Source organism: Oryctolagus cuniculus, chromosome 21 (assembly GCF_964237555.1).
Source record: "Oryctolagus cuniculus chromosome 21, mOryCun1.1, whole genome shotgun sequence".
Taxonomy (NCBI): Eukaryota; Metazoa; Chordata; class Mammalia; order Lagomorpha; family Leporidae; genus Oryctolagus; species Oryctolagus cuniculus.
Window position 1 is genome coordinate 20,154,464 of NC_091452.1, and position 27,734 is coordinate 20,182,197.

The 27,734-nt window shown below is 54.9% G+C and overlaps 1 protein-coding gene across 3 annotated transcripts in view; it reads left to right on the top strand.

Annotated features, from left to right (window-relative positions):
* SEZ6L (seizure related 6 homolog like) overlaps positions 1 to 26,188 on the top strand; it is a 192,107-nt gene extending 165,919 nt beyond the window's left edge. The window contains exons 12-17 of one of the 3 annotated variants that reach the window (XM_070066047.1): positions 3,033 to 3,224; positions 12,323 to 12,517; positions 14,846 to 14,878; positions 16,807 to 16,918; positions 17,930 to 18,032; positions 23,054 to 26,188. In XM_070066047.1, coding sequence (XP_069922148.1) covers positions 3,033 to 3,224; positions 12,323 to 12,517; positions 14,846 to 14,878; positions 16,807 to 16,918; positions 17,930 to 18,032; positions 23,054 to 23,083 — 665 coding nt within the window. In that variant the 3' untranslated portion in view covers positions 23,084 to 26,188. Of the gene's footprint in view, positions 1 to 3,032; positions 3,225 to 12,322; positions 12,518 to 14,845; positions 14,879 to 16,803; positions 16,919 to 17,929; positions 18,033 to 23,053 lie in introns of all 3 variants that reach the window. The other 2 variants (XM_070066048.1, XM_070066049.1) reach the window with 2 other exon arrangements.
* The last annotated feature ends 1,546 nt before the right edge of the window (positions 26,189 to 27,734 follow it).

A 27,734-nucleotide genomic window follows, 5' to 3' on the forward strand; every position in this document is an offset into this window, starting at 1 on the left:
ATTTTCCAAGAATTTTTTTTTCACAAAATGCACTGCTTCTGTATTTTTTGAAGATTCCTTGGATGCATAGACTTAACATTTTTTTTTGACAGGCAGAGTGGACAGTGAGAGAGAGACAGACAAAGAGAAAGGTCTTCCTTTGCCGTTGGTTCACCCTCCAATGGCCACCACGGCTGGCGCGCTGCGGCCAGCGCACCGTACTGATCCGAAGCCAGGAGCCAGGTGCTTCTCCTGGTCTCCCATGCGGGTGCAGGGCCCAAGGACCTGGGCCATCCTCCACTGCACTCCCGGGCCACAGCAGAGAGCTGGCCTGGAAGAGGGGCGACCTCTAAAAAATCGTAAGGACCAGGAAGGGGTATCAGCAAGCTGCCCGTGGAAAGTTTTCCCGCCTGCTTCAATCTTTGTCCCAAGAGAGGTCCAAGTTAGAACAAACAGATTTGTTCTGGGTCCTTGTTGCCTTGGGTGTTTGATGCTCACTCGCTGGGTCCCTCACCCAGTCTGCATCCAGGTGACGTCAGCAAAGCCCCATGGGACGTGGGGCTCCCTGGCCGTCGTGAATGCCTTACATCGGGCCAACTGCTCTCTGACATCAGACGATGTGCAGAATCCCGTCTCCAACCGCACTGAGCAAACGCTCACTTTTCACTCCCAGGAAGTGGGAAAATAACGAAGTCAGGAAGGACTCAACTGGCCGGAAGTGATGCTCCTATGAGATGTTCACTCCAACTTGTTCCAACGGTGTGAGCGTGCACACACGTGTGTGTGTGTACATGTGACACAGGGACACATATGGACTACGCAAAAAGTTCACGGAAATGCACATCGTGCAAACACTATGCATGCATTTCAGAATGTGTCTGAAAGGTGTATTATTTATTTGAAAGGCAGAGTGACAGAGAGAGAAAGGAGAGACAGGGAGATCTTCCATCCGTCGGTTCACTCCCAAAATGGCCACCATGGCTGGGGTTGGGCCAAGCTGAAGCCAGGAGCCAGGAGCTCCTTCTGAGTCTCCCACGTGAATGGCAAGAGTCCAAGCACTTGGTCCATCTTCCACTGTTTTCCCAGGCCATAGCTGGGAGCTGGATTGGAAGTGGAGCAGCTGGGACTTGAACCGGCGTCCATATGGGAAGCCGGCGCTGCAGGCAGCGGCTTAACTCCCTGTGCCACCACACTGGTCCCAGGATTTCAAACTTTTTCCACTAAAGTACATAGTTCCACTTTGCGAGAGCTTTGTGAGATAAGCTCGACACGTGAGCGTGTCTGTGTGTGGACGGGGAGCAGCGAGAGAATTGGCTTCAGACAGCGTGATTCTACCGGAAAGGGATCCGTTTATACAGAGTGCCTTGCGACTGCTTTTCCTCAACTCCGAAATATGGATATTTTTTTCATATCACACATTCATCCACTTCATCCTTTCTTAATTGGCTTGTTCTTTTCCTCTTATCTGAATTGAGGTTTTAATTTTAAAAAAGTCGTGCCTGCTTGTTTTACTACAGTCAGCACTGCACAGGGAGCAGCAGAGCCCCCCCCCCCCCCCGCCCCAACCTTCCCCTTACCTGCTGTGCTGGCTTCTCCCTGGATGGGCTGTCCCATGTTTAACTCTTTCCCTGCTGAAAGATTTTCTTTTTTTTAAGATTTATTTATTTATTTGAAAGTCAGAGTTGCACAGAGAGAGGAGAGGCAGAGAGAGAGAGAGAGGGGTCTTCCATCTGCTGGTTCACTCCCCAATTGGCCACAACGGCCAGAGCTACGCTAATTCGAGGCCAGGAGCTGGGCGCTTCTTCCAGGTCTCCCACGTGGGTGCAGGGGCCCAAGGACTTGGGCCATCTTCTACTGCTTTCCCAGGCCATAGCAGAGAGCTGGATTGGAAGTGGAGCAGCCAGGACTCGAACCGGTGCCCATATAGGACACTGGCACTGCAGGCCAGGGCTTTAACCCGCTGTGCCACAGCGCCAGCCCCAAGATTTTCATTTTTTAAAAGATTATTGCAAAATAACAGTGCAATGTACAACCTTAAAGGTAGGCCTTTGTGGCCTAGGGAAAATTGGGCAAATTCCTAAAAGAAGAATTAAATTCAGGTCTCTCCCGCCACCTTTGATGAGCAAAAGATGCATTATCTTTCCAAAAGAAACCTGGATCCTTCTGTCATTCTCAGCAAACCTCTGAGCACCATGAGTTCTGATATGCTGTGGTCTGACCCCATGTCATGTCTGACCCCTGTCATGTCTGACCCCGTGTCATGGTCTGATCCTGTGTCATGTCTGACTCCACATTGTAGTCTGACCCTGTGTCGTGGTCTGACTCTGTGTCATGTCTGATTCCATGTCGTGGTCTTATCCTGTATCATGTGTGATTCCGTGTCATGGTCTGACTCCATGTTGTGTGTGACTCCATGTCATGTCTGACTCCATGTCATGTCTGACTCCACATCATGGTCTGACTCCATGTTGTGTGTGATTCCGTGTCATGGTCTGACTCCATGTCATGTCTGATTCCACATCGTGTCGTGTCTGATTCCATGTCGTGATCTGATTCCACGTCATGTTGTGGTCTAACTCCATGTCATGTCTGATTCCGTGTCATGTCTGATTCCACGTCATGGTCTGACTCCATGTCGTGTCTGATTCCACATCATGGTCTGACTCTGTGTCGTGGTCTGACTCCGTGTTGTGTGTGATTCTGTGTCATGTCAGACTTCATGTCATGTCTGATTCCACGTCATGTCGTGGTCTGATTTCGTGTCATGTCTGACTCCGTGTCGTGGTCTGACTCTGTGTCGTGGTCTGACTCCACGTCATGTCTGACTCCGTGTCGTGGTCTGACTCCATGTTGTGTGTGATTCTGTGTCATGTCAGACTTCATGTCATGTCTGATTCCACGTCATGTCGTGGTCTGACTCCATGTCGTGTCTGACTCTGTGTTGTGCCTGACTCCGTGTTGTGGTCTGACTCCACATCATGTCTGACTCTGTGTCGTGTCTGACTCCACGTCGTGGTCTGACTCCGTGTCTTGCTCTGATTGCCTCCCTACAGTCATGTATTGCAGTGACCCCGGAGAGGTGGAGCACTCTACCCGCCTGATTTCGGATCCCGTGCTGCTGGTGGGCACCACCATCCAGTACACCTGCAACCCCGGCTTTGTGCTGGAAGGCAGCTCTCTGCTCACCTGCTACAGCCGCGAGACGGGCACCCCCATCTGGACGTCCCGCCTGCCCCACTGTGTCTGTGAGTGCTGCGGGGAGTATGGCACGAAGGCGCAGGTCCGAGAGGGCGGGGCTTGGATCGTGTTCATCACCATTACAGAGACTTGTTCTAGCACACTGATGGGAAGTTTACGGGACACTGCACCAAGTCCCCTGCCAAGTGTCCCTCCGTTGTTCCTCAGTAGCCCTGGGAGCGTTGAGTTAAGGTTTCTACTGAGATAAAGCTGCTAACACTCAGAGGGACGGAAGCAATGCCCTGCGTCCCAGAGCTGGTCAACAGTGGAGCAGCTGGCTAGCAGTGGAGCAGCTGGCTAGCAGCAGAGCAGCTGGCTAACAGAGGAAACCAGATGCAAACCCAGGCCGTTTTCACAGCTTCCCCAGGTTCTCTGTGGCCAGGTTCACAGCAAGTGCCTTGCGGAAGTAGGGGTTACCTGGAAGGAACAGAGCTTCGCACAGTCTTGGGGCGTGCAAGCTGCCTGCTGCACGGATGTGTTAAGCGGTGCATTGTACAGCTCCTTACGGGGAATGGCTTCAATTCCAGAAGCTGCATGGAGTCTTGATTCTGCCGGAGAGCTAAGAATTTAACTTTGGGTAAGGAAAGGAAAAAAATAAAGTCCCAGTAAGTTTGCTGCTCGTTCACCTGCATCCGATGCAAATGACAAAGAGGCTTATTTCGGACCCCAGTCCTGGAGGTCACAGCCCAACGTCAGGCAGGCTCCACTGGTGTTACCTCCAGCAGTGGTCTTGTCGCAGCAGGGGGCTGAGGTGGCCCAGGGCCCAGGGCAGGGCAGGAGACGGCAGCACCCATGTCCGTCTGTGTCTCTCCCTGCCTGTGGTGTCTCTGCCTCCTTCTAAGTGCACCAGGATTCCCACCTGGGGGCCGCTCCCTACTGACCAGAGCTAATCTTATTCAGTCCCCAGAGGCCCCGCCTCCAAACACCCTAATTGAATGAGGTTGGCTTTTAAGACCATTAACAGAAGACTTGGGTGGGGGAGGGCGTGGTTAAACTTCTGCACAAGTTTCGGGACCAACTTGTATTCAAGCCACAGCGTGTCCTTATAAGGAGAGGGAGATCGGATGCGGCTGGAGACCCAGATCCAGGGACAGTGACAGGAGGTGACAGCGGCAGACCACAGAGCCTCAGCTGGGCAGGAGGCTGGAGGAGGCTGGGAGAGGGCTCCCCTGCAGGCTGTGTGGGCACCACAGCCCTGCCCGGCCCCCAGAACTGTGGGATAACCCGTGTCCCTTGGTCCAAGCCTACCATTAGGAAGTACGGCTGCCACTCCTTCTGGCCACCATGAATGCAATCAGAAACGCATTTAGTAACTCAGGCTCCAGAGATGATACGCTTAAAATAAATTTTATTTAAAAATACCAGGAGACGGGGCTGCCAAGGTGCTATGCTAATGAAGCAGTGTCCCTAAAGTACCCCCCTACCCACCCACCCCGGCCCCCGCACTCAGGAGGGAAGTGAGCAGCACGCACTCCTCCCACAGGGGCCCTCCTTTCCCTGGAAGCCCCACCCCACACCTGCTGGGCCGAGCTGACATGGCTTCCCTGACACCCGCGCTAATGAGTTCACGGGCAGAGCCGGGTGCCAGGAGACGTGTGGACCTCCCGGAAGCCCCATAAAGAGCCAGCATGCGGCAGCAGCGACAGGCAGGCCAGGCAGGGGGCAGGGACAGCTGCCAGGGCAGGCCAAGGGATGACAGCATCCTATCAGGGCGGCATCCGAGCGGGAGGGGGGTAGTGTGGAATCTGAGAATATTTCCTTCTTCGGTTTTCAATCGAGATGACAAGAGACAGAGAGAGCTTCCATCCTCTGGTTCATTCCCCCATATGCCCGCAACAGCCAGGGCTGGACCGGGCTGAAGCCAGGAGCCAGGAATTCAACCCAGGTCTCCCCTGTGGACGGCAGGGACCCAACTCCTTGAGCCATCACTGCTGCCTGTTGGGGTGCATATTAGCAGGAGGCTGGAGTCGGGTGCTGGGGCAGGGACTCAGACCCAGGTATTCCAGGGTGGGGTGCAGGCATCTTAACCGCTAGGCTAGACACCCTCTGGCTTGACGCTCTGGCTAAGGGTGAGGTTGTCAGGGAGACAGCAGCTTGATTTGCCGAGCGCCTTTGCCGTGACGAGCCCTTCCCCAGCGCCCACACGCTTAGCCCTCACTAAACTGTGTGAGTGCGTGTTTATGTCCACTCGAAAAGGAACTATGGGGTCCGAGGCTGTGGCACGGTGGGTGAAGCCGCTGCTTCCAACAGCATCCTACGTCCAAGCACAGGTTCGAGACCCGGCTGCTCTGCTTCTGCTCCAGCTCCCTGCTCACGCGCTTGGGAAGGTTTAGCAGGCGATGACCCAAGTGCATGAGCCCCTGCCACCCTATGGGAGACCAGGAAGGAGCTCTTGGCCCAGAGAAGGTGAGTGGCTTCCCTGACGTCACATAGCAGAGAGAGGAAAAACCCAGAATTCTACCTCGAGCCTGGATAAACCCACCCGCGTCTTCCCACCACAGCCCACGGCAGTCCGGCCTCTCTGCTGACAAAGATCTCCCACCAACAAGCCCGTGAGGCAGGAGCTAAAACTGATCACACCCTCCTTGGTTCCCGCCTCTGTGCGCGGCCACTGGCCCAAGGCCATGGTGGGTCTGGCTGGGACTCGGAATCGCGTCTCTGCACTGCTGGTCTCTGCTCCCCAGGCCATATCAAGAACAGAGGAGTGGGGCCGGCGCTGTGGCATAGCGGGTAAAGCCGCCACCTGTGGTACCGGCATCCCATATGGGTGCTGGTTCAAGTCCCGGCTGCTCCACTTCCCATCCAGCTCTCTGCTGTGGCCTGGGAAAGCAGCAGAAGATGGCCCAAGTCCTCGGGCCCCTGCACCCACGTGGGAGACCCGGAAGAAGCTCCTGGCTCCTGCAGATCGGCGCAGCTCTGGCCTTTGCGGTCATTTGGGGAATGAACCAGCAGATGAAAGACCTCTCTCTCTCTCTCTCTCTCTCTCTCTCTCTCTCTCTCTCTGCCTCTCTATAACTCTGCCTTTCAAACAAACAAATAAATCTTTAAAAACAAAAAAAAAGGAACAGATGAGCCAGGCATAGGAGGGGGACAAGTCTGGGATTTGCGGTCAGATGCCATGGCTTTGCTGGGCAACCATGGCCGAGTAGCTTGCCCTCTCTGGGGCTTGTCGGTGAGAAAGAAGCCTGTTCTCCACCAGTCAGAGTCGTTGGGAGCCCCTCACTTCTCCATTCAACAAGCACGGACATTTCCACACCTACCGACTCACCCACCCTTGGAGTCTCAGGAAGTTTCGGATTTCTAAACCCAAGTACCTCACAGTCGCCTCTCTCAAACAACTTAATAAATCACGACATCTGGACAAGGCGGCTGCCTTTTGAAAAATCCACGCCTGCAAATGGAAAGAAAAATATTTTCCTTTCGTTCTCGAAGAACGCACATGTGCACCGCCTGGGCCGGACAAATCGCAAACGCGGGGCCCAGCGGGGACGGCAGCTCCCCACCTCCTGTTCCAGGTGGCCCAGAGCCGCCGTCCGCGAGAGCCCTGCCGACGTCACCGCGTTTCCTCGCAGCTTTAGAGGCTCCCACTGCACACCTGCATGTTCACGGTGGCGCCCTGGGGGGTCTTGGCACACAGCTTGGGGCCTGCGGTGCTATCCCCTGGAAACTCAGCAGTGTCTGAACAGGTGCGCTCCACGCTGTCGGTGTGGGGAGCAGCCCGGACTGGACTGAGTTACTGGAATTAAGACTTATTCTATGCATCTGCTCTCCCACAATATGGCGCTGGGAGAGAAGTAAACAGCTTCTGCACAGCTGCCTCCAGTTCAACTAATAAACTGTAGGACTTGCTCCTGATTGGAGGAGAGCAGCGTACTCGGCGTGTGGGCAGCCGAGTTGGGATTGGCAGAGGAGGACTATAAAGGAGGAGAGAGACGGCATGCACCAGGAACATCTAAGGGAACACCTGTGCAGCCCCCGAGAAAGCCGGCCGGCGGTGTGCCGCTCCCCTGCGGAAGTGGGGAATGTGGCCAGGGGGAACTGCCCTTCCACGGAGGTGGAAGGGATAGTAGCCAACCCGGGAAGAACCAGCAGCAAACCCGGGGAGGGCCGAGCAGACGAAAAGAATAGCGCAGGGTCCAGTGTCGTTCCCCCATGAAGACGGGGAGCGACAGTCGGGACCCCCGGGGTCTGCTGGCAATGAGGGGAGGAGAGGCAGGTCTAGAGGGGACATAACCACAGCCTGCAGCAACACTTCCTCCAGGAAGTCCGCTCTGACTCCCTCGATGGCTCCTGGTTCCTGCCTCAGACCTGCCCCTGCACCTGCTGTTCCACATATCACAGCACCTGCTGCCACTTCTGTCTTCAGAGGATCAGGCACAGCACTCGCTCGCCAGGACGGTGTGGGGTGGAGCAGCCGGGACTCGAACCGGCGCCCATGTGGGATGCCGGCACCGCAGGCAGCAGCTTTAGCCACTACACCACAGTGCCAGCCCCTAAATAAACAAATCTTTTTATTTAAAAAAAAATGTAGATGATGATAATGTCAGTGTCTTGAAGCCGCGATTATTGGCCAAGTTCCAGCTACAGAATTCCAGAACAGAGTCTGGAGGACGCACGCGGCACATGCTGGGTATTTTTGCCACGGCGGTGCCTTCCGTTAAGGCTTTGGGGCAGGATTAGAAATAATACATGCAGATCATCTCACACAGGATGGATGTTTAAATATTTTAGAAATGAACTCATTAAGTGATGGATTAGTGTATTAACCATGTTGAGACAGCGAAGCAGTGGCTCTGAGACCCAGCTGAACTTCAGTTTTGTTTTTGACAGGCCGAGTGGACAGTGAGAGAGAGAAACAGAGAAAGGTCTTCCTTTGCCGTTGGTTCACCCTCCAATGGCCGCCGCGGCTGGCATGCTGCGGCCTGCTCAGCGCGCTGATCCAAAGCCAGGAGCCAGGTGCTTCTCCTGGTCTCCCGTGGGGTGCAGGGCCCAAGGACTTGGGCCATCCTCCACTGCACTCCCTGGCCATAGCAGAGAGCTGGCCTGGAAGAGGGGCAACCGGGACAGAATCCGGCGCCCTGACCGGGACTAGAACCCGGGGTGCCGGCTCCGCAGGCGGAGGACTAGCCTAGTGAGCCGAAGCGTCAGCCCCAGCTGACGCTTGTTTCAAGAGGAGGGGGGCTACTTTTCCATCACTGTCATCGTGGCGCTTAGAAATATATTAACAAGCACAGGGGTCCGTCACAGAGGGGGGCTTCCAAGAAGAACACTCTGGGGGATAATTAAATCAAAATGCATGAGAGGGGCGGTGCCAGGGAGCTGGAGGGCGTGGGTGGTTGTGGGACTCAGCCCGTGCGGAGGACAGAGGGAAAGGCTCCCCGCCCCCCCGCCCCCCCACTTCCTGCACCTGCGGCAGCTCTGATCATTTGTCTCTCTTGCACCTGCTCTCCCCCAGCCCCAGGGGGCGCCAGCGTGCCTAGCACCCGTGGGCACACAGGAGATAGTTGTGGAATACGCACCTGAACAGATGGTAGGCAGGGACCTTGTCTACCTGGCTCATCAGAGTACACACCCGAGGTACTCAATAAATACCTTTAGTGTTCATGACACTGGCAATCCCTGGAGATCCTGGGGAAAGCCTTTTGAGTTACCACTGCCACCTGCTGGTCAACAGTTAGCACTGCAGGTGATGCATTTGAGACTTAACTTGGAAGACCAAGCCGCGTCCACCGCAGGGGGAGGAGAAGGAGGTTTCTCCTTCGTGCCCAGAACAGCTGTTAGGACACGGATGGCCACAACCGGGGCATTCTCCTCTCTCCTTGGAGAAAATGCACTTCTCTGATGTGCTCCTGCACGCCCAGCTCCCGGCCCAGCAGGTGCAAAGCAATCCCACAGCACAGGAGGTGAAGCCGAGGCAGCGAGTTCTGGACCCGGAGTTTGTAAACTGTGAAGTGCAATGCATGGCACTGCCTGCCCAGAGAGAACCCCGGGCGCCCCTGGAGTTGCCAGCACGGCTTCCGACAGTGTCCCGGCGGGGGGCTCGCTTGGCTTGGCTTGGCAAAGAAAATGAGAAAAAGCGAGGGCTTGTGGCACAGCGGGTTAAGCCACAGCCTGCAGCACCGGCATCCCATATCAGAGTACCAGTTCAAGATCTGTCTGTTCCACTTCCAATCCAGCTCCCTGTTCATGTACCTGGGAGGCAGCAGGGGCGGCCCAAGTGCTGCAGTCCCTGCCACCCATGTGGGAGACCTGGGTGGAGCTCCAGGCTCCTGGCTTCAGCCCGGCCCAGTTCTGGCCACTGCAGCCATTTGGGGAGTGAACCCGCAGATGGAAAATCTTTCTCTCTCCTCCTGTGTCTCTGTGTCACTCCGCCTTTCAAATAAACAAAAACACATTCGCTTGAAAAATGCATCCCGGCAGAACGTGTGCACAGCTCTTTTCTTGTCGTCAGTCCCTAGACATACGGCTGTGCACAGAGCGTTTGCCTTGTGTTGGGGACAGCTACGTGTATGCGAGATCCGCACAGGTCCTGTGCAGAGACAACCCCAGCTGACAGGGACTCGAGCAGCTGTGGATTCTGGTACCCGCAGGGTGCCCTGGAACCAATCCCCACAGAGACTCTGTGTAAAGCAATAGGGAGTGGCAGAGACTGTGGCCAAAACGACGCCCCTATCTGGGCTTTGCGGAACAGCTCCAACCGACCGAGGTCCTGTGAGGGGGCAGGACCAGCACTGCCCCACCTGCCGGCGACTCCGAAGAAGCGGCTCACCTGGGACAACAGGAGGCACCTGCTGTGTGTTGGCTCAGCCACTGCTTCCCATCCGCGTTGTGCAACCTGCAGGGTTCTGCTCAGTCCCCTGGCCCTGAGGGAAAGGTCCCACGCACCACCTCTCGGGGCTCCCGGGGCACCAGGGTCAGAGCTGTTCTCTGCACTGCCGGCTCCCACCCACGTGCAACCGAACAGTGCCAGAAACAGCTCTGGGGAGGTATGTGCAGGTTCCTGGACAGAGGACGCCCACGCACGGAGGCAGATCTGGAGTGGGGGGGGTTCTGGTACTCACCGGGCACAACAAGACACGCCAGCCAACGCACGTGTGTTGTCTCTGAGCCTCTGCGGGGCTGGGGGCTGGGCACGGCTGCACGGGGTCCTCTGGTTTCTCCCACGACAGACCCTGGGGCTGGGGTATCGGCCAAAGGCACAGCCGGGGGAGGGTCCCCCTCCACGCTCACGTGGTTTGCTCACAGGATCTGGTCCCTTAGAAGCTGTTGTCACCGAGCGGTCACCCTCTGTCTCTTGGTCGCGTGGGCTTTTCTCCAAGGCCACTCACGGCGTGGCCAATTCTTCCACCCAAGCTCAAGTGCAGCCAGACAGAAGTGGCATGGGAGTCCACATCCTGTTGGATGAAAGCAAGTCACAGGTTGTGCCCGTGCGCCCCAAGAGGGGGACTCCCACGCCGCAGGGGGACCTCAGGGCTGTCTAGGGGCCCCTCCCTCACACTCCAGCACCGGAGAGAAAAGCACCAAGGGAGGCAACAGCGCCACCCAGTGGCCTCCTCGTGGCGACGCCGAACACCTGCCCCTCAATAGTGTTTAAATCATAAATCTTTGTAAATGGTTTAGGATTTGCAGTCTGTGTGCAAAGCTGGCAGCCCAGTCCACCCGGAAGCTAAAAAAGAACACGGCCAGAGAAGAGGGCCTGGAAGGGCTGCGTGAGCCCCCAGGTGCAACCCTCCTTGGGTTACCTGGAATGTGGGTCTGCAGTTGAGCAGAGCAGCCACAAGAGGGCAGTGTGGCCACTTACTGCACTCCCACTGGGTTACAGACCCTGAGCCTGGAGTTGAAGTTCACAGGCTTATCTCCAGGGAGGGAAATCCTTGCTAAGCAACTGTATTCCCCTACTGTGCGTGCCGAGCTTGGGCGGAGGGAGAACTGAAGATCCTGGTGACTCCGGTGGTGGTAGGAGGCATCACAGGAGGCTTCCTGGAGGAGAAGGGGGAAAAATGAGGATTGAAAGACAAGACCTGGCCTCATGGGCCGGGTAGGGCAGGTGTAACATGAGGAACAAGAGGAGGCTTTCACAGATCAACACCACCAGCAGCCCTCGTGCCGAGAGCATCGCGCGCGCGTTGCTGCCATGGTCCGAGTCGGCCCCTGAAATCCCTATGCAGCATGGACCCTTGTTCTCGTTCGGCTGAGATCAGAGAGGGTGTAGCCCCAGCAGTGGCAGTGTAATGTCCTGTCTCAGGGGCTGACCCTTAGCCTAAGAAGACAGAAATATTTTATCTGCTGGTTCACTTCCCAAATGCCTGTAACAGCCAGGATTGGGGGAAGGCAGTGAAGGATGGCCCAGGTCCTTGGGCCCTGCACCCGCATGGGAGACCAGGAGAAGCACCTTGCTCCTGGCATCGGATCAGCGCGGTGCACCAGCCGCAGCAGCCATTGGGGGGTGAACCAGCGGAAAAAGGAGTCTAGAACAAGAGACCAGGAAAAGCACCTGGCTCCTGCCTTCGGATCAGCGCGGTGCGCCAATTGCAGCGCGCCAGCCGTGGTGGCCATTGGAGGGTGAACCAACGGCAAAAGGAAGACCTTTCTCTCTGTCTCTCTCTCTCACTGTCCACTCTGCCTGTCAAAAAATTGTCAATGTATGTTTCAGGAATAATAGCTACCCTTTATTGAATGACTTGCATGTACAAAGCGCTATATTATACGCTTTACTGCTGTATTTAATATTCACAACCACACCACAAACTAAATATTTCACTTGGGCCATCTGCCACTGCACTCCCGGGCCACAGCAGAGAGCTGGACTGGAAGAGGAGCAACCAGGACTAGAACTGGCACCCCAACTGGGACTAGAACCCGGGGTACTGGCGCTGCAGGCGGAGGATTAAGTGTGACCCCAGCTGCTTGCTGGGGGTCACACGGCTGATAAGCAGTAGCAGCCAGGTTCTACAGCCTGGTGCTGAAATCTGTATCCAGGTGCAGGGGGAGGGGCAGGGCTCCACACGGGGCGGGGGTGTGGGGAAGGGGACGGGGAGGCCAGGCTCTGGAGAGGCACCCCCCCCCCCCAGCGTGCCTGGTCTCATGCAGTCGCCTTGCCTTCCAGCCGAGGAGTCTCTGGCCTGTGACAACCCAGGGTTACCGGAAAACGGCTACCAGATCCTGTACAAGCGCCTGTACCTGCCGGGGGAGTCGCTCACCTTCATGTGCTACGAGGGCTTCGAGCTGACGGGCGAGGTGACCATCCGCTGCATCCTGGGCCAGCCGTCGCACTGGAATGGGCCGCTGCCCGTGTGCAAAGGTAGAGCGAGGGACCGGTGACCCGGGGTCCCGGGGGGGAGAGGGAGGATGGGGGCTGCTCGCTGGGATCCCTGCGGGGAGGGGGAAGAGAGGAGACACCCCAGAAAACCCAGCTCACATACATAGGCGGGTGCCAGGGCACCGGCTTGGGGGTTCCAGGCCCAGATCAGGCAGCCCACCCTGGGTTTTTCACATGCTAAGTGGGGTGACGGGCAAGCCAGGCAGCACTCGGGGTCCCCGCCGCACCTGCTCGCGGTGGGGGAGGGGGAGATTCCTGTCCAGGGAGCAGGAGCCCTCGAAGTGCCCGAAGGCCCCGCCCCCGCCGCCCATCCCGCCAGGCCCCGCCCCTCATCTCCACGCCCTCTTCAAACCACGCCCCCAGGACAGGTGTGCAGCCAGCGCCTTCGCAAACTGTGGCAGGCTCTGTCTGCCCTGGCGCATTTTCTGTTGCTGTAAAGAGACTCCCAGGGCAGCGTGTGCCACACTGGCATCCCCTGTTGGAGCGCCTGTTCGAGTCCCGGCTGCTCCACTTCTGAGTCAGCTCCCTGCGAGTGTGCCTGGGAAGGCAGTGGAAGATGACCCAAGTGGTTGGGCCCCTGCACCCATGTGGGAGACTTGGATGGAGTGCCGGGCTCCTGGCTTCAGCCTGACCCAGCCCTGGCTGTTGCAGCCATTTGGGGAGTGAACCAGTGGATGGGAGACCTCTCTCTCTCTCTCTCTCTCTCTCTCTCTCTCCGCCTTTCAAATAAATACATACATCTTTTAAAAATCCAAAAGCCAATAATTTTAAAAACTACTTGAGATTGGGCAACTTATCAACAGTAAATCGTCATTGGTTCTGGGGGCTGGGACGTCCAGGCATTGGGCCAGCTTCTGCTGTGTCAAAAGCCAGCATGGGGCATTCCCCCACCCGACCTGCTCTCCCCCTCCTCTTACAGGGCCCACCCTCGGGCCTCACCTAACCCCTGCCACTTCCCAAACGCCCCTCCCAGTACCGTCCACACCTCGTGTGCGAATTCACTTTTGGTAGCATGGAAACCTGCTCTGTGACGCACACAGACGTTTTCCTGAGTTGAGGTTTCCTGAAAAGCTTTGGGCAGGTGGGCTTTAATGGAAGTGGTTGGTGGTGGGTGTAAATGTCTTTGGGGGAGAAGATTAGCAGGGGTTTTTCAGAGAGAGAGAGAGAGAGATCTTACCACTGGGTCACTCCCCCAGTGCCAGCAACAGCACAAGCTAGAGCTGGGAGCTCCATCCAGGTCTCCCACATGGGCGGCAGGGACCCAAGGACTTGAGCCATCCCAGCTTCCTCCCAGGGTGTGCACTGGCAGGAAGCTGGAGTCAGGAGCAGAGCTGGGACTTGAACTTGGGCACTGTGACCCGGGATGCAGGCATCCCCACGGGCAGCTTCACCATCACACCGACCCCACGTCCATGATAGGGTTTTGTAACCTGTGATGGACCCCTGTGCTTGTTAATATATTTCTAAGCGCCATGATGACAGTGATGGAAAAGTAGCCCCCCTCCTCTTGAACTTCCAAGTTTTACAAGAAATAGAAAAATTAGTTTTCCATGGACTTTACAAATGCTGGCCGGATATATGTAGAAGAAAATGAAATCGGAAAGGTTTCCACAAACAGGCACAGATGGCTCTTGGCTGACACTGGGGCTCCTTCCTGCCAAACTCACCATGAACCAAAAATACTGCAAGTGGCAGGTGCAGCCTGTGTTCACAGCCCACCTCGCAAGCCCCCGCCACGGGGACACAGCGGAGGGCAGCGTGTCCGTGGCTTCCCCGCGTGGCCACAAGGGGGCCAGCCGGGGAGCTGCCACCCTCCAGCACCGCGGGGGAACATCAGGCCCCTCCATGTGCTGCTGGCCCAGGAAAGGATCCAAATTCAAAACTGGCAGCGTGGTTCCCCCCAGCCGCTTCTGCACCGTCGTCCAGCGGGGAAGTCCTACATGGTGACAGCCCTGAGTGGCGGGTGCACTGGCGAGCAGTGGCGTTTAGCCGCCACTGTGGCTGAGTTTTGCGTAAGCCTGGAGCCTCGCCAGCCACACGTGGCAGGGCTGAAGCTGGTGACAGAGTCAGTTGCCTGGGGAGGGTTGATGACTGTTACTGTTACTGCTCTTGTTACTTTCTGATCTACCTCATCTCCCCTGGGGAACCCAAGAAGCGAGTCTATGCAGGCAGCCCAGGCTAGGTAAAATCAAAACAGCCAAGCCTGGGCTAGGCTTTTGCAGTGAACTCTTTTGGCTTTGTTTCCTGCGGTGGGGTGGAGGGGAGTGAATTCATTTGACGCTAACCAGTGACCCCTGCTTTCTCCTACAGTCAATCAAGACAGCTTTGAACATGCTTTGGAAGGTGAGTGCTGGAACGGAAAAGAAAATAATAATTAATAATAATAAGTCCATCTAATCGCAGAAAACGAGGGCATGTCCTTGAGTATCTTTATTCCGGTGCTTTAAAAAAAAAAAAAAAAAAAAAAAAACCTCTGCCTTCTCACTGTCAAAGATAATTTCCAAACAAATGGTATTGTCAAGAAAACAGCGATGGGATTGGCGGCAAATAGTGCCCCCATAGACTCTGAGCGGAATTTAGATGCCGGGTCCATAGTTGAGGACAAGGAGTTGAGAAAAGTTTAAAGTTAAGCACCGCCCTTGCACATCATGCAGTTCCGGGCCACGGGATCCAGCGGCGCCGCGTCCCCGCGACCTGCCGTGGCCCAGCGAGCGTCCTATGGCATGGTCTCCCTCCAGGTCTTCCCGCCCGTCCCCCAACTTGGCCCCTCGTCTCTCCCACCGCCTGTTTCTACTTCCTTTATTGAGCAAGGTTGGCGAATATGGAACGGGTGTCAGGAAGCTACCCAGGATCTTATCTCGAGTTCTGTATGTGTTTCATGGTCCTGTGTCCCTTCCCGTGGCTTCCCATATGTAAAGGGTTGGACACGCTGTGTCAGCTCGGGACAAAGCTGCTCACCTGCACTGTGAGGGGTCGCTCAGCGCTCGGGGGCTCCATGGCGATGCTGTGTGCACAGGCTTTCTTTTTTTTTTAATTTTTTTATTTATTTATTTTTTGACAGGCAGAGTGGACAGTGAGAGAGAGAGACAGAAAGGTCTTCCTTTGCCGTTGGTTCACCCTCCAATGGCCGCCGTGGCCGGCGCGCTGCGGCCAGCACACCGCGCTGATCCGATGGCAGGAGCCAGGAGCCAGGTGCTTTTCCTGGTCTCCCATGGGGTGCAGGGCCCAATCACCTGGGCCATCCTCCACTGCACTCCCTGGCCACAGCAGAGAGCTGGCCTGGAAGAGGGGCAACCGGGACAGAATCCGGCGCCCCAACCAGTACTAGAACCCGGTGTGCCGGCACCGCTAGGTGGAGGATTACCCTAGTGAGCCACGGCGCCGGCCCTGCACAGGCTTTCATCCCAGGCATCAGGGTGGGTTTTTCAGACCCCATAAATGGGAGCACAGCTGAGCTTTGTTGGACAGGACCGTAGAGCTGTCAGAGCCCCCCCCCACCCCCACCAAATTTCTAGAAGAGGTGTTACATCTCCTTCAAGCCCCTCGGGGGAAGCATCTGTGGCCCCCACAACACCTACCAACCACACTTCTCCCGGCTGCCACCAAGGTTCAGCCAGAGCCTCCAGTGAGACCCACAGGGCTGCCTGAGAATGGGGCCTCCGAGAAGCAACAGTTGGGGTAGCCTCAGGCTGTGCAGGGCTGAGAGCCGTCCCGGCTGCTCAGAGCCCATTCCTGGACTGGAATCTGACCGAGCAGATCTGGGAGAGGCTGCCCACTGTCCCTGGGGGCAGGGAAGCAGTGAGATTTGGGAACCCCAGCTTGGCAGCCTGGCGGCTCATGGACAGGGTCTTGGGAGCAGGTGTATCCCTACTTCTCCCTACTTTGTGATATGTCCAATGAGTCCCCCTTCCCAGCTACTGGATTTGGGGTTCTCCCCAAGCTTTCCCTTGGATTGAGTGGATAAATCCCCAAACTTCCGCTGCTCATATGAGCATGGTTATGGTCAAGACGCAAACAATGTCGTCCCCTGAAGCCGTCCTGCCTAAGCGGGACCCTGGGACCCCTCTTAGAGGGCCGCAGCTGCCGTTTCCATCCTGCTCTCTGCCACCTCTCCCCTTGGGCACAATCCTCCACTACCCCAGGCTGTGTGATGCCAGCTCTTGGAGTAGGCGCAAAGCTGGGAAGGCAGGTGCCCACCTGAGAGCTGGGAAGCTGCTGTGTGTACCGGGTGGATGCAGAATGAAGGCCTCACCGGCTTGTGTGTTCAGTAGCAGAAGCGGCAGCGGAGTCGTCGCTGGAAGGCGGAGACATGGCCCTGGCTATCTTCATCCCGGTTCTCATCATCTCTTTACTGCTGGGAGGAGCCTATATTTACATCACAAGGTAGGAAGCTGGAAGGAGATGGGGCTGCGGCTCCCTCCCTCACTCCCCCACCAGCGGGTCACCTCTCAGAGCCTCAAGGTCTCTGCCTAGAGTGTGGGGACAGTGATGTTCAACCAGAAAATGCTTGGGACCAAGAGATCTGGCATAAAAGGGTTTATTGAGCTGTGACAGACGCTAGCCCGAAAGACGGGGCCTGGACCAAGTTCCCATAGCAACCAGCAGCAAGGCTAGGGAGCTACTGAAAAAATACCAGAGCTCAGAGCATGGCCGTCTAACAAGCATTTGGGACAGGAAGGCTTTAATTATTCACACTCAGCCTGCATCGGCTACAGATGAGAGAGGTGGGAGTGTGCAGAGCTGGGGAAACTGAGGCAGGAGGGCCGTCCACCGGGACAAGCGGCTGCAGCTCCTGGATGGGATGGAGGCGGTGCTGCCAGGGGCCAGGGTGCGGTGCCGGTTACGGCTGTAACGTCCGTTCAGTGATGCAAACTGGTGCTGTGATTTGTCAATGGGTGAGCCTCCCGCCGGCCCTGCCCCAGGTCCCTGGAATTTAATTTAGGACACCTGGGAATTTTACCCTTCTCTTTGGCACTCAAGTGATTGCAGAGATGGCGTGATGGAACCCAATCGCAGGGATAAACATGGATCCGGGCACCCGCCCCGCCTCTGGGGAGGGGGCTGAGCTCACAGGGCTTAGGGTCCAATGGGGGCACAGACACGGCCAGGGGCTCTGACACCTCCATCCCTTACTCATTCACTCAACAAATGGGGACCGACAGTCTCACGCGTGCCAGGCGTTGTCCCAGGCGCTGGAGGCGTAGAGGCTGCCTTGGGTAAAGAGGGGAGATGCTACGCTATGCCCAGAGCTTCACTGCTTCATCCCATTCCTGTGTAGCATGCCCCACCCTCGCTGCCGCTCGCGGGAGGTGGCACCAGCGGCCGCTCTCAACGTTGTCGTTCGCGCCCTCGAAGGAGAGAAGTGACACCGCCTCCCTCTTGTTTCCTCTGCAGATGCCGCTACTACTCCAGCCTGCGCCTGCCACTGGTGTACTCCCACCCCTATAGCCAGATCACCGTGGAGACGGAGTTCGACAACCCCATTTACGAGACGGGGGTGAGCCAGCCTCTCTCCTCTCCTCCTCTGCCCCTCGTGGCTCTGAATCCACTCACAGCAAAAAGGGAGGGGCCTTCCTTTTGTGCAGGGGCAATGACATCCACAGAGGACACCAGCCCCGATCCTGTCTCGCCTCCCTGCCCCGCCCAGGGCCCCTACAGGGATCATGGCAGGGAGGAGCCAGCTCCTGTTCCCAGGACCCTCAGAGAAAGGGTCCAGGTGTGTGAGGCCCACAGTGGCCTGGTGGCAGTGCCCGGCATCCCTACTGTCTCCGTCCCTGTTCTGTCACTGGGTCAAAATGCCCGAGACAGGTAACTCACAAAGAACACGGTGCACGTGGCTCACGGTTCTGAAGCCTGGGAAATCCCATAGCAGGGTGTTGGCACCGGTGAGGGCCCTCTCGCTGCATCCAGACACAGCAGTGAGCATCCCATGGCACTAACGGGCACCAACCGGGGGCTTCCCGTGACCTCACCTAACCCTGATCACCTCCCAAAGTCCCCTTCTCTAATCACCGTAGCACCGGTCTTGGGGTATTGAGTTTGCAGCAGCTGACATCTGGGGAGACGCGTTCCAGCCCCGCCTGGTGCACATCTTACTGTGTGCAGCTCCTTACTGAATGGCAGCACCCCTGCATGTTTGGGATCCAGGCCCCGTGCAGTCATGAACCAGACCTGTGCAGCCACGAATGAGCTCACGGCGTGGCACAGGAGGCAGAGAGCGGGCGTAGTAACATCAACAGCCGCCCCGCCCCACCACGCACTTCAAACGCACCAGCTCCTTGAGTCTTTGCAAGCTGCTGCCTCGGATTGGCCAACGTGGAGGTCCTGATCTGAGAGAGGAAAAACTGATTTGGTTGAGGTTGTGCAGAGCCGGGATGCGCAGCCGGGAGCCAAGGCACAAGCTCCACCCAATGCTCTGGCACATTGCACTGTCCCGCCTCCCCCTGTCAACACGCCCATGGGCGTTTCCATGACGATGACTCATCATGTTAAGGACTGGGATGAAAACTGGACAGGGCAGTGATGTGTGTGATGGGGAACACGTTTCTAAGATTTATTTTATGTGTTTGAAAGCAGAGTTAGAGAGAGAGAGAGAGAGAGAGAGAGAGAGAGAGAGAGAGAAGAGCGCTCTTCCATCCGCTGGTTCACTCCCCAAATGGCCCCAATGGCCAGAGCTGGGCCAGTCTGAAGCCAGGAGCCTGGAGCCTCTTCTGGGTCTCCCATGCAGGTGCAGGGGTCCAGGGACTTGGGCCATCCGCTGCTGCTTTCCCAAGCGCATTAACAGGAAGCTGGATAGGAAATGGAGCAACTGGGACTCGGACCGGCACCCAAATGGGTTGCCAGCATCGCAGACCGCAGCTTTACCTGCTGTGCTACAACGCCGGCCCCGATATTTTTGAGAAAGCGACCATAAAGCTGAGACATGGAGGGTAGGTGGAATGCAGAGGCAGAAGGTAGACTTCAGAAGACACCTCGCAGCAAGGAGAGCATGTGCAAAGGCCCAGAGGCACATGTGAAGGGCTGGTAATGACTGCAAACCACAGCCCTTCCAATTCATTCCCTGTAGGATGACTGACCTGCCACCATCTCCCAATGTTTGTGGTGGCGTAAACTTGACTTGTTCCTTGTCCCTGAAACTTTTCCCTCACTCCACCTCAAAGCACCTGTGTTGGTTCTTTATTGATGTATAATGATATTATCTAGGACCCTAAAACAATACACTCTTTTTTTAAAAGATTTATTTATTTATTTGAAAGAAGTACAAAGAGAGAGAAGAGGCGGGGAGGGGAGAGGGTCTTCTATCCGATAGTTCACTCCTCAATTGGCCACAATGGCTGGATCTGAAGCCAGGAGCCAGGAGCCAGGAGATTCTTCCGGGTCTCCCATGTGGGTACAGGGGCCCAAGGACTTGGGCCATCTTCTACTGCTTTCCCAGGCCATAGCAGAGAGCTGAACAGAAAGTGGAGCAGCTGGGTCTTGAACTGGCACCCATATGGAATGCCAGCGCTTCAGACCACGGTGTTAACCCACTATGCCACAGTTCCAGCCCCAACACATTCTTATTATCCCAGACTTTCTACGAGCTGGGAAACCAGGCACAGCTTAGCTGGGTCCTCTGTTATGAAGCAGCAGTTGGGGCTATACTCTCTTCTTTAAAAAAAACGCATTTTCCATCAACTTTTTTTTAAGATTTATTTATTTATTTGAAAGGCAGAGTTATGGGGCCGGTGCTGTGGAGTAGTAGGTTAAGCCACCGCCTGCAGTGCCGGCATCCCATATGGGCAGTGGTTCGTGTCCCAGCTGCTCCACTTCCAATCCAGCCTCCTGCTAATGCACCTGGGAAAGCAGCAGAAGACGGTCCAAGTGCTTGGGCCCCTGCACCCACATGGGAAAACAGAAAGAAGCTCCTGGCTCCTGGCTCCTGGCTTTGTATTGGCGCAGCTCCAGCTGTTGTGGCCATTTGGGAAGTGAGCTAACAAAATGGCTATGTGGTGGGCCAGCTAGGCTGAAACCAGGAGCCAGAGCTCCTTCTGAGTCTCTCACATGGAAGTGGAGCAGCCGGGGCTCGAACTGGTGCCCATAAGGGATGCTGGCACCTCAAGCGGCAGCTTCACTGGCTATGCCACAGTGCTGGCCCCCTACCCTCGCTTATGGCTGCACCAGGGAAGGATCTACCTCCAAGCTCACATGGGTGCTGACAGCACCCCATTCCTCGACGTGTGTGGCTTCAGTTTCTTGCAGACTGTGTTCCAGAGGCCGTTGCTTTCCGTAGGGGGTTCCGTAGTGTCGCTCCCCCTCTTCGTGGAGGAACGACACAGGACCCTGCGCTATTCTTTCGTCTGCTCGGCCCTTCCGGGTTTGCTGCTGGTTCTTCCCGGGTTGGCTACTGACCCTTCCACCTCCGTGGAAGGGCGGTTCCCCCTGCCACTTTTCCCCACTTCCGCGGGGGAGCGGCACACCGCCGGCCGGCTCTCTTGGGGGCTGCACAGGTGTTCCTTCACATAGATGTTCCTCTTAGATGTTCCTGGTGCATGCCATCTCTCTCCTCCTTTATAGTCCTCCTCCGCCAATCCCAACTCGGCTGCCCACACGCCGAGTACGCTGCTCTCCTCCAATCAGGAGCAGGATCAGCTCCTGGAGGTCATCACTCAAGCTGGCAAGAGGCAGCTGAGTAGAAGCTGTTTTCTCCTCTCCCAGCGCCATATTGTGGGAGAGCAGATGCATAGAATAAGTCTTAATTCCAGTAACTTAGTCTAGTCTGAGTTGCTCCCCACACGTAGGGCAGCTTACTTTCGCAAACCTACCAGGAGGGTCTTTTTGAAAGGAGGAAGTCACAGTCCTGTGCAATGTCAACACAGAGGCAAGGCCACTGCCCAGCGCCTTTGCATTCTGTTGGTTAGAATCAAACCCTGGGGCTGGCGCTGTGGCATAGTGGGTAAAGCCACCGCCTGCAGCGCCACATCCGATATGGGAGCTGGTTCGAGTCCTGGCCGCTCCACTTTTGATCCAGCTCCCTACTGATGGCCTGGGAAAGCAGTAGAAGATGGCCCAAGTCCTTGGGCCCCTGCACCCATGTGGGAGACCTAGAATAAGCTCCTGGCTCCTGGCTTCAGATCAGCACAGCTCTAGCCATTGTGGCCAATTGGGGAGTGAACCAGCAGATGGAAGACCTCTCTTTCTCTCTCTCTCTCTCTGTAACTCTGCCTTTCAAATAAGTTGGTAAATCTTTAAAAGAAAGAGAAATAAAGAAATAAAGAAATAAAGGAAGGAAGGAAGGAAGGAAGGAAGGAAGGAAGGAAGGAAGGAAGGAAGGAAGGATCCAGTCCCAAGGGCATGAACACCAGGAGATGGGGACAATGGGGACCACTCTAGAGTCCACCCACCTTCCTTCCCGTCAACCAGGAGCCATAGGTGTCGCTGCCCATCCCGCGTGGGCCCAGCAGGAACCTGAGTCCCATGGCAGTCACCACCTCCAGGGCTGAGCTCACAGCCCTGCTCCTCCGCGCAGGTGCCAGAAACACATTGTGCACACTCCCTAAATATTGGCGAAATCAAACTGGTTTAGACCAGTTGCCACCCCCGTGTAGTAGTCATTGCAAGTAGAACTTGTGATAGCAGGACCTACATTATCTTACATTGCATTTAACTTGCTTCCAGGTCCTGAAAGAAGGCTATGCTGATGAAAAAAAAAATATATATATATATATAGCATTTAGATACTAGGTTTTGTGCATGCTTCTTAGTAGGGTCTGTCGGTTACCTGGAGCTGAGTAACAACCCCAGATCTGAGTGGCAATGGGAGTGTGTCCATCAGGCCATGACGAGTGTGTGGAACTGGTTTCGGCCAGATGGTGATGCTGGGTTGACTTTGGTCCAGGGAATGCAACTCTGTCCCCTATGTCATCCATCCTCCCCCTGGTGACCCAAGGCCAGTGGGGCCTGCCCTACTCACGGGTGTTAGAAGGATGGGACGAGACAAGCAGAGCACACAAGCACAGTCCAAGCACCTGTTATGCACCATTTGTTTGCAATCTGGCAGCAGAAGCAAGTTGTGGTCAGGGTGGAAGGAACTACGGTTTGGATAGGGTTTGGTTGCGCCTCCCATGGTGAAACATTGAGGATGGGAGCTTAACTCAGCTGCAGTGGCCAGAGGCAAAGCCGCTGGGAGGTGAGTAGAGTGAGATAGGGTCATTGGGGTGGAGCCCCCTGCTGGTGGGGCGTTTTATAAGAAGAGAGAGAAAGAGCAGAAAGACACATGTACACACAGCATGTCTCTTGCTGTGGTCGCTGGGCAGCCAGGAAGGTCCCTAAAACTAGCACCTGCTGACCCACAAGCCAAAATAGACCTCTTTTCTCTCTGTCGCAGCCTGTGTCAGGTACGTCTTTATAGCAATGAAAAACTGGCCGCTCCAGGACAGTGCAGAGTCAGCCAAGGGCATGACCGCAGGGGGCAACGAAGGGCTGGAGCCCACCCTGTCCCGCAAAGGCTCACCCAGCCTGTGCTTGTCTCTCCTGCAGGAAACCAGAGAGTATGAGGTGTCCATCTAAAGACCGCTGCCCTCGCCAAGGGACCTTACAGAGACGAACTCAGCCACAGCCTCCTCGAGACGCGTGTCCAGAGATGAAGTGCCATGCGATGGCAACCCCAGAGCGTCTGCTCTCTTTGCTCTGGACTTTCGATTGAAGAACTTGCTGTTTTCTTCACTGTATTTATTATATTTAAAAATTGAAATAGGTGTGGTTCGATGTGTTCAGGCTGGGGCCGGATTCGTTCAACAGCCTCAGTTCTGAAGGCAGGTGGAAGACTTGCAAATGGCAAACAGCAATGGCTACAAAAATAAACAACCCCAGATGGAATTTCTACCATCGGCAATGCCATGCTAAGGGTGCAGCAGCATCCGACTGCATGAACTTGGGAACCCATGCCCGTGGTGTGTTTCTTACAAGTCCCGGGATCAGGTTGGAAAGGTATTGTGTGTTGGATGAACTTGGGTTGGAATTTGACTGGAGTACTTAAGCGCATTCTTGGAGATCTGCTCCAAAACAAATCCCGTGTCCTCTCTTCCAAGGTTATGAGCTTCTCAAGGGTCTCACGCTTCCCACACCACCACCTGCCATGGTCCCACATTCCATAAATACGCCCTCTTGGCACCCCGGCCTCACTGGACGCTGGCTGGGTGAGAAGATGTCTTCTTTTAATGCTGAGCAGTCCAAATGCTCCGATGAAGAAGTGGCCATGCAGGGAACGTGGGGTGAAAATGTTCTTTTCTTTGCAATTCCTTCAACCACAAAAGACAGGTCACTGATGCTACAGGGGGCGGAGTCCACGTGCTTGTTGGCCAAGGTCACCTTTGAGCTGTGATGACAAATCCGCGGGCTTGGGAGATGCAGAAAGCTTTGTCCCTAGGGTCAGAAGGGTTTGGGCTGGGAAGGGGGAAACGGCATGTTCTGAACCCCAGGGGTGAGCTGTTTCTCTCCCCATGGTTCTGGCACGCCTCCGCCTTCCAGCTAGGGGGAGACCTGTGGGTCTGCTGCCATCAGAAACAGACTCGCATGCAAGTATTCCAGGAATGGTCTGAGGAGAGGAAGCCCCTCCTCTCCTCTCTGAAGCTGTCTGGAGGTTGGACGGTGGCGTGAATGCTGACTGTGGCGGGTACAAGAACAGGAACGGGGCGTGTAGAACCTCAGCCACCCCACAACGGGCTGGGCATCATCTGACATGACCATCAACAAGGAGGGGAGAAATTTCAGGTGTCATAGCCACACATCTGGTCGCATGGGCTTCCTTAGCGTCCTTTTGCCCAGCCTCGTGGGACTGCTGAGTGTGTGACAGTCGGGGAGGTTCTTTTGTAAAAGTCAGGGGGCAGAGGGTGCACGGAAGGGCCAGTACACGTGGAGGCAGATTCACCTCCCTGGGACCACGTGGCGACCCCATGGCTCAGACAGGCTCACCAGCTCAGTGGGTAACTTTGGGGGATTTTTTTTTTGGTGTCCTATCCCAGGCTGTCTAGAATTGTTTAAATCTGCCACTTAAAGCAAGAAAACACCCTTCTGGCTGCCACTCTAGGTGGGGAAGGGCTGGGCATCCATATTTTGGGAGCTGTTTTGGAAAGAGCAAAAGCAAGATAGGGAAGTTGGCTTCAGGTCCACACACACCCTCCCCCACACAGGAGCTCAATCTTGAGGGTCTGAGGCTGGAACAGTTTCCTTCTGTCCACAGAGAATACTGCATAGGGGCTCCTGAAGGTGTGCATTCGTGGTATGCAGTAAGAGTGAACTAAGGGCTGCACCCCATTTTATGAAGGAATCAGAGCAGTGTTCCAGGTCACATTTGGAGAAAGACAACACAAATAATGCACATTTTTTTTTTCCTATTAGATGCTTATCCTAACCCTAACCCTGGAATCATCCAGAATGACAAAAATCTATTAATGATATTTGATTTGAGAGCACACTATGGTTATGTGAAATGGAACATTTGCCTTTTGTAAGACTGAAAACACATCAAAATCTTTACTCTAACCCCTCTTTGTAAAACCTGCCAGGTCATGGCTCAGGAATTCTTATCGGCTATTGGAGTGATGGAAGAGGTGTGGGGTTTGGTTTTGGTTTTGGTTTTCCAGGAGATCAGTGTGTCAGTTCTGTTGCAGTAGCACCAGTAACCACATTTTAGAAGCTCGTTTTCACCTAGAGATGGATCATGCAAACTCAACAGTGTACAGTGTGATTGAAAAGACAGGCCGGTGTCTATTTTTCTTTTAAAAACTATCTGAATGTGTATTTGTAATGTGTAAAGGTTAAAAAAAAAAAAGACGGTAATAATTGTGCCAAAAATGTGTGAGGCATCTCATTACAATTCTGTCTGTTTTTATAAGATCATTATTAAATCCCTTGGGATTAAATATTTTGGAACAGGCTACTCTCTTGAGAATACGGATGGACTGAGCCTTCCCAGAAGCCACTCTTTGTTTTTAAAACAGTGGGGAAACACGTTTACAGAGCTCGCGAATTCCAGAGAATGCATGTGATGGCGTGTATTACATGCTAGTCCATATTAGCTGTATCTGTCAGCTGCCACCCTGTGCTTTAACAATGCACACACTCAATTCTCTTCAGCTTAGAGCTCAGCCCTTTGGTTTTCTTGTTGTTATTGTTTGCTTTTGTTTTTTTTTTTTTTTTTTTTTTTTTTGAAGAATTAGCCAACAGAATTGACCACCACCTGACGGCCATCTTTACTTGGTTCCATAAATGTGCTTTGCGCGGTGATCTTTTGAAGCCGGATCCTCAGAGGAGCCTACGAAACCTCAGGCTGATAGCTTTGAATGCCAAGCAGCTCAGGAGGAAGCAGAGTGGCTGTCTGCTCAGGATGGCAGAGCACGAGAAAGGGATGCAACTGAGGCGTGAGCCTGTGGCAAGACCCACCCTGCCATGAGATAAACCTACAGGCATGGCCTTCCTAGGTCCTTGGCTAGGCACAGGGGGTCATCGGAGGTCAGATATTGAGTTGGCCAGCACCCCAAAGGTAGGCTTTCTCTTGGGAAATTTTCGTTTTCTCGCTAAACCGAAGCAAAACAAACTTTCTAAGCTAGAATAATGAAATTGAGTCATTTTCCACTTTGTATATATTGATGCTAATAAAACGAATGAAAAAGAGTGACTCTTTCCCGGATTCTTGTTGCAAATGCTGCAGGATGACACTGGGAGGAGTATTTCTGGCTTCTGGGGGAAGTGAGGGGTAACACGTGCCGACACTTTGACTGCCACGGTGGGATGTCCCTCTCTGTAACGGTCCTGGGGATCTTTGAGAGACGTCTGGAATGAGACAGGTCACAGGGGACTTCGCACACAACTACCTCCATCTTGGTCAGCTTGAGTTGCCACACAACCACAGACTAGATGACTCCCACAACAGAAAAGTCTCTCTTTCTTTTTTAAAAGATTTGTTTATTTACTTGAAAGGCAGAGCTATAGAGAGATGGGCGGGGTGGGGGGGTGGAGAGAGGTCTTCCATCCACTGGTTCACTTCCCCAGATGATGGCAACAGCCAGGGCTGGGCCAGGCAGAAGCCAGGAGCCTGGAACTCCATCCAGACCTCCCATATGAGCGGCAAGGGTCCAAGCACTTGAACCATCTTCTGGTGTTTTCCCAGGAGCGTTAGCAGGGAGCTAGGTCAGAAGCGGAGCCCATATGAGATGCTGGCATTGCAGGCAGTGGCTTAACCTGCTTGCCACAACACCAGCACCAGAAATGTGTTTCTTACGTTATGAAAGCTGGAAGGATCAAGATCAGGGAGCCAGCCAATCCGGTTCCTGGTGAGGACTCTTCCTGGTTTGCCCGAAGATGGCCTCTGACTTCATTGTTACATGGTGGAGGGAGGGAAGATGGTGGGGGAGAAAGAGAGAGAGAGAGAGAAAGAGAGAGAGAGAGAGAGAGAGATCATCTTAGCACACCGCAGTGGTGTCCTTATGAACAAATCTAACCTGAGTTATCCATTGAGGGTTCTGTGTCACATGGGTGGTTAGGGCTTCAACATACAACCTCTGAGGGAGCACGGTTCTGTCCACAGCATTCGATCCCTGGCCCTTTAAAATCTGAGTCCTTCTGGAATACAAAACGTGTCCATTCCCCTCCCACAGCCCCCAAGGCGTTAGCACGTTCCAGCATCCTCTCCAGTGGCCAAGGTGTCATCTGTGTCTCTGGGGAGACTCCAGCTTTGATTCATCTGGAGGCCAAATTGGTCTCCATCTCTGCCTGTGACACCAAACAATGTATGTTGCTTCTGAAATACAACAGTGGGACAGCCGTGGGCGGACATTCAAGAAAAGGGTGATGATGGGTCTCAAGCAAGTTCCAAACCTAGCAATGCCAGCTGAATTAGTGCTTTCAGAGTAGGGATAATTCTGATGGGTTGGATGCTCTGGGTATACCTGTGAGAGTGCGAGTGGTTTCTGATGGGGTTGACACGTGGAGTGGTAAACTCGGTAAAGCAGACTGCCCTTCTGAACATTGGCAGTGGTTATGCAGTCCACCAAAGATCGGAACCAAACTAAGAGGCTGACACACTCACGAGTCACTGGGAGCCTCCTGCTCTGAGCTGGGGCGCTGGCCTTTGATGAGCTTTGACTCTGTGGTGTCTCCAGCCTGCTGATCTCAGGAATGGACCTTAGACGGCCAGCTCCCTGGGGCCGTGGCCTTTAGG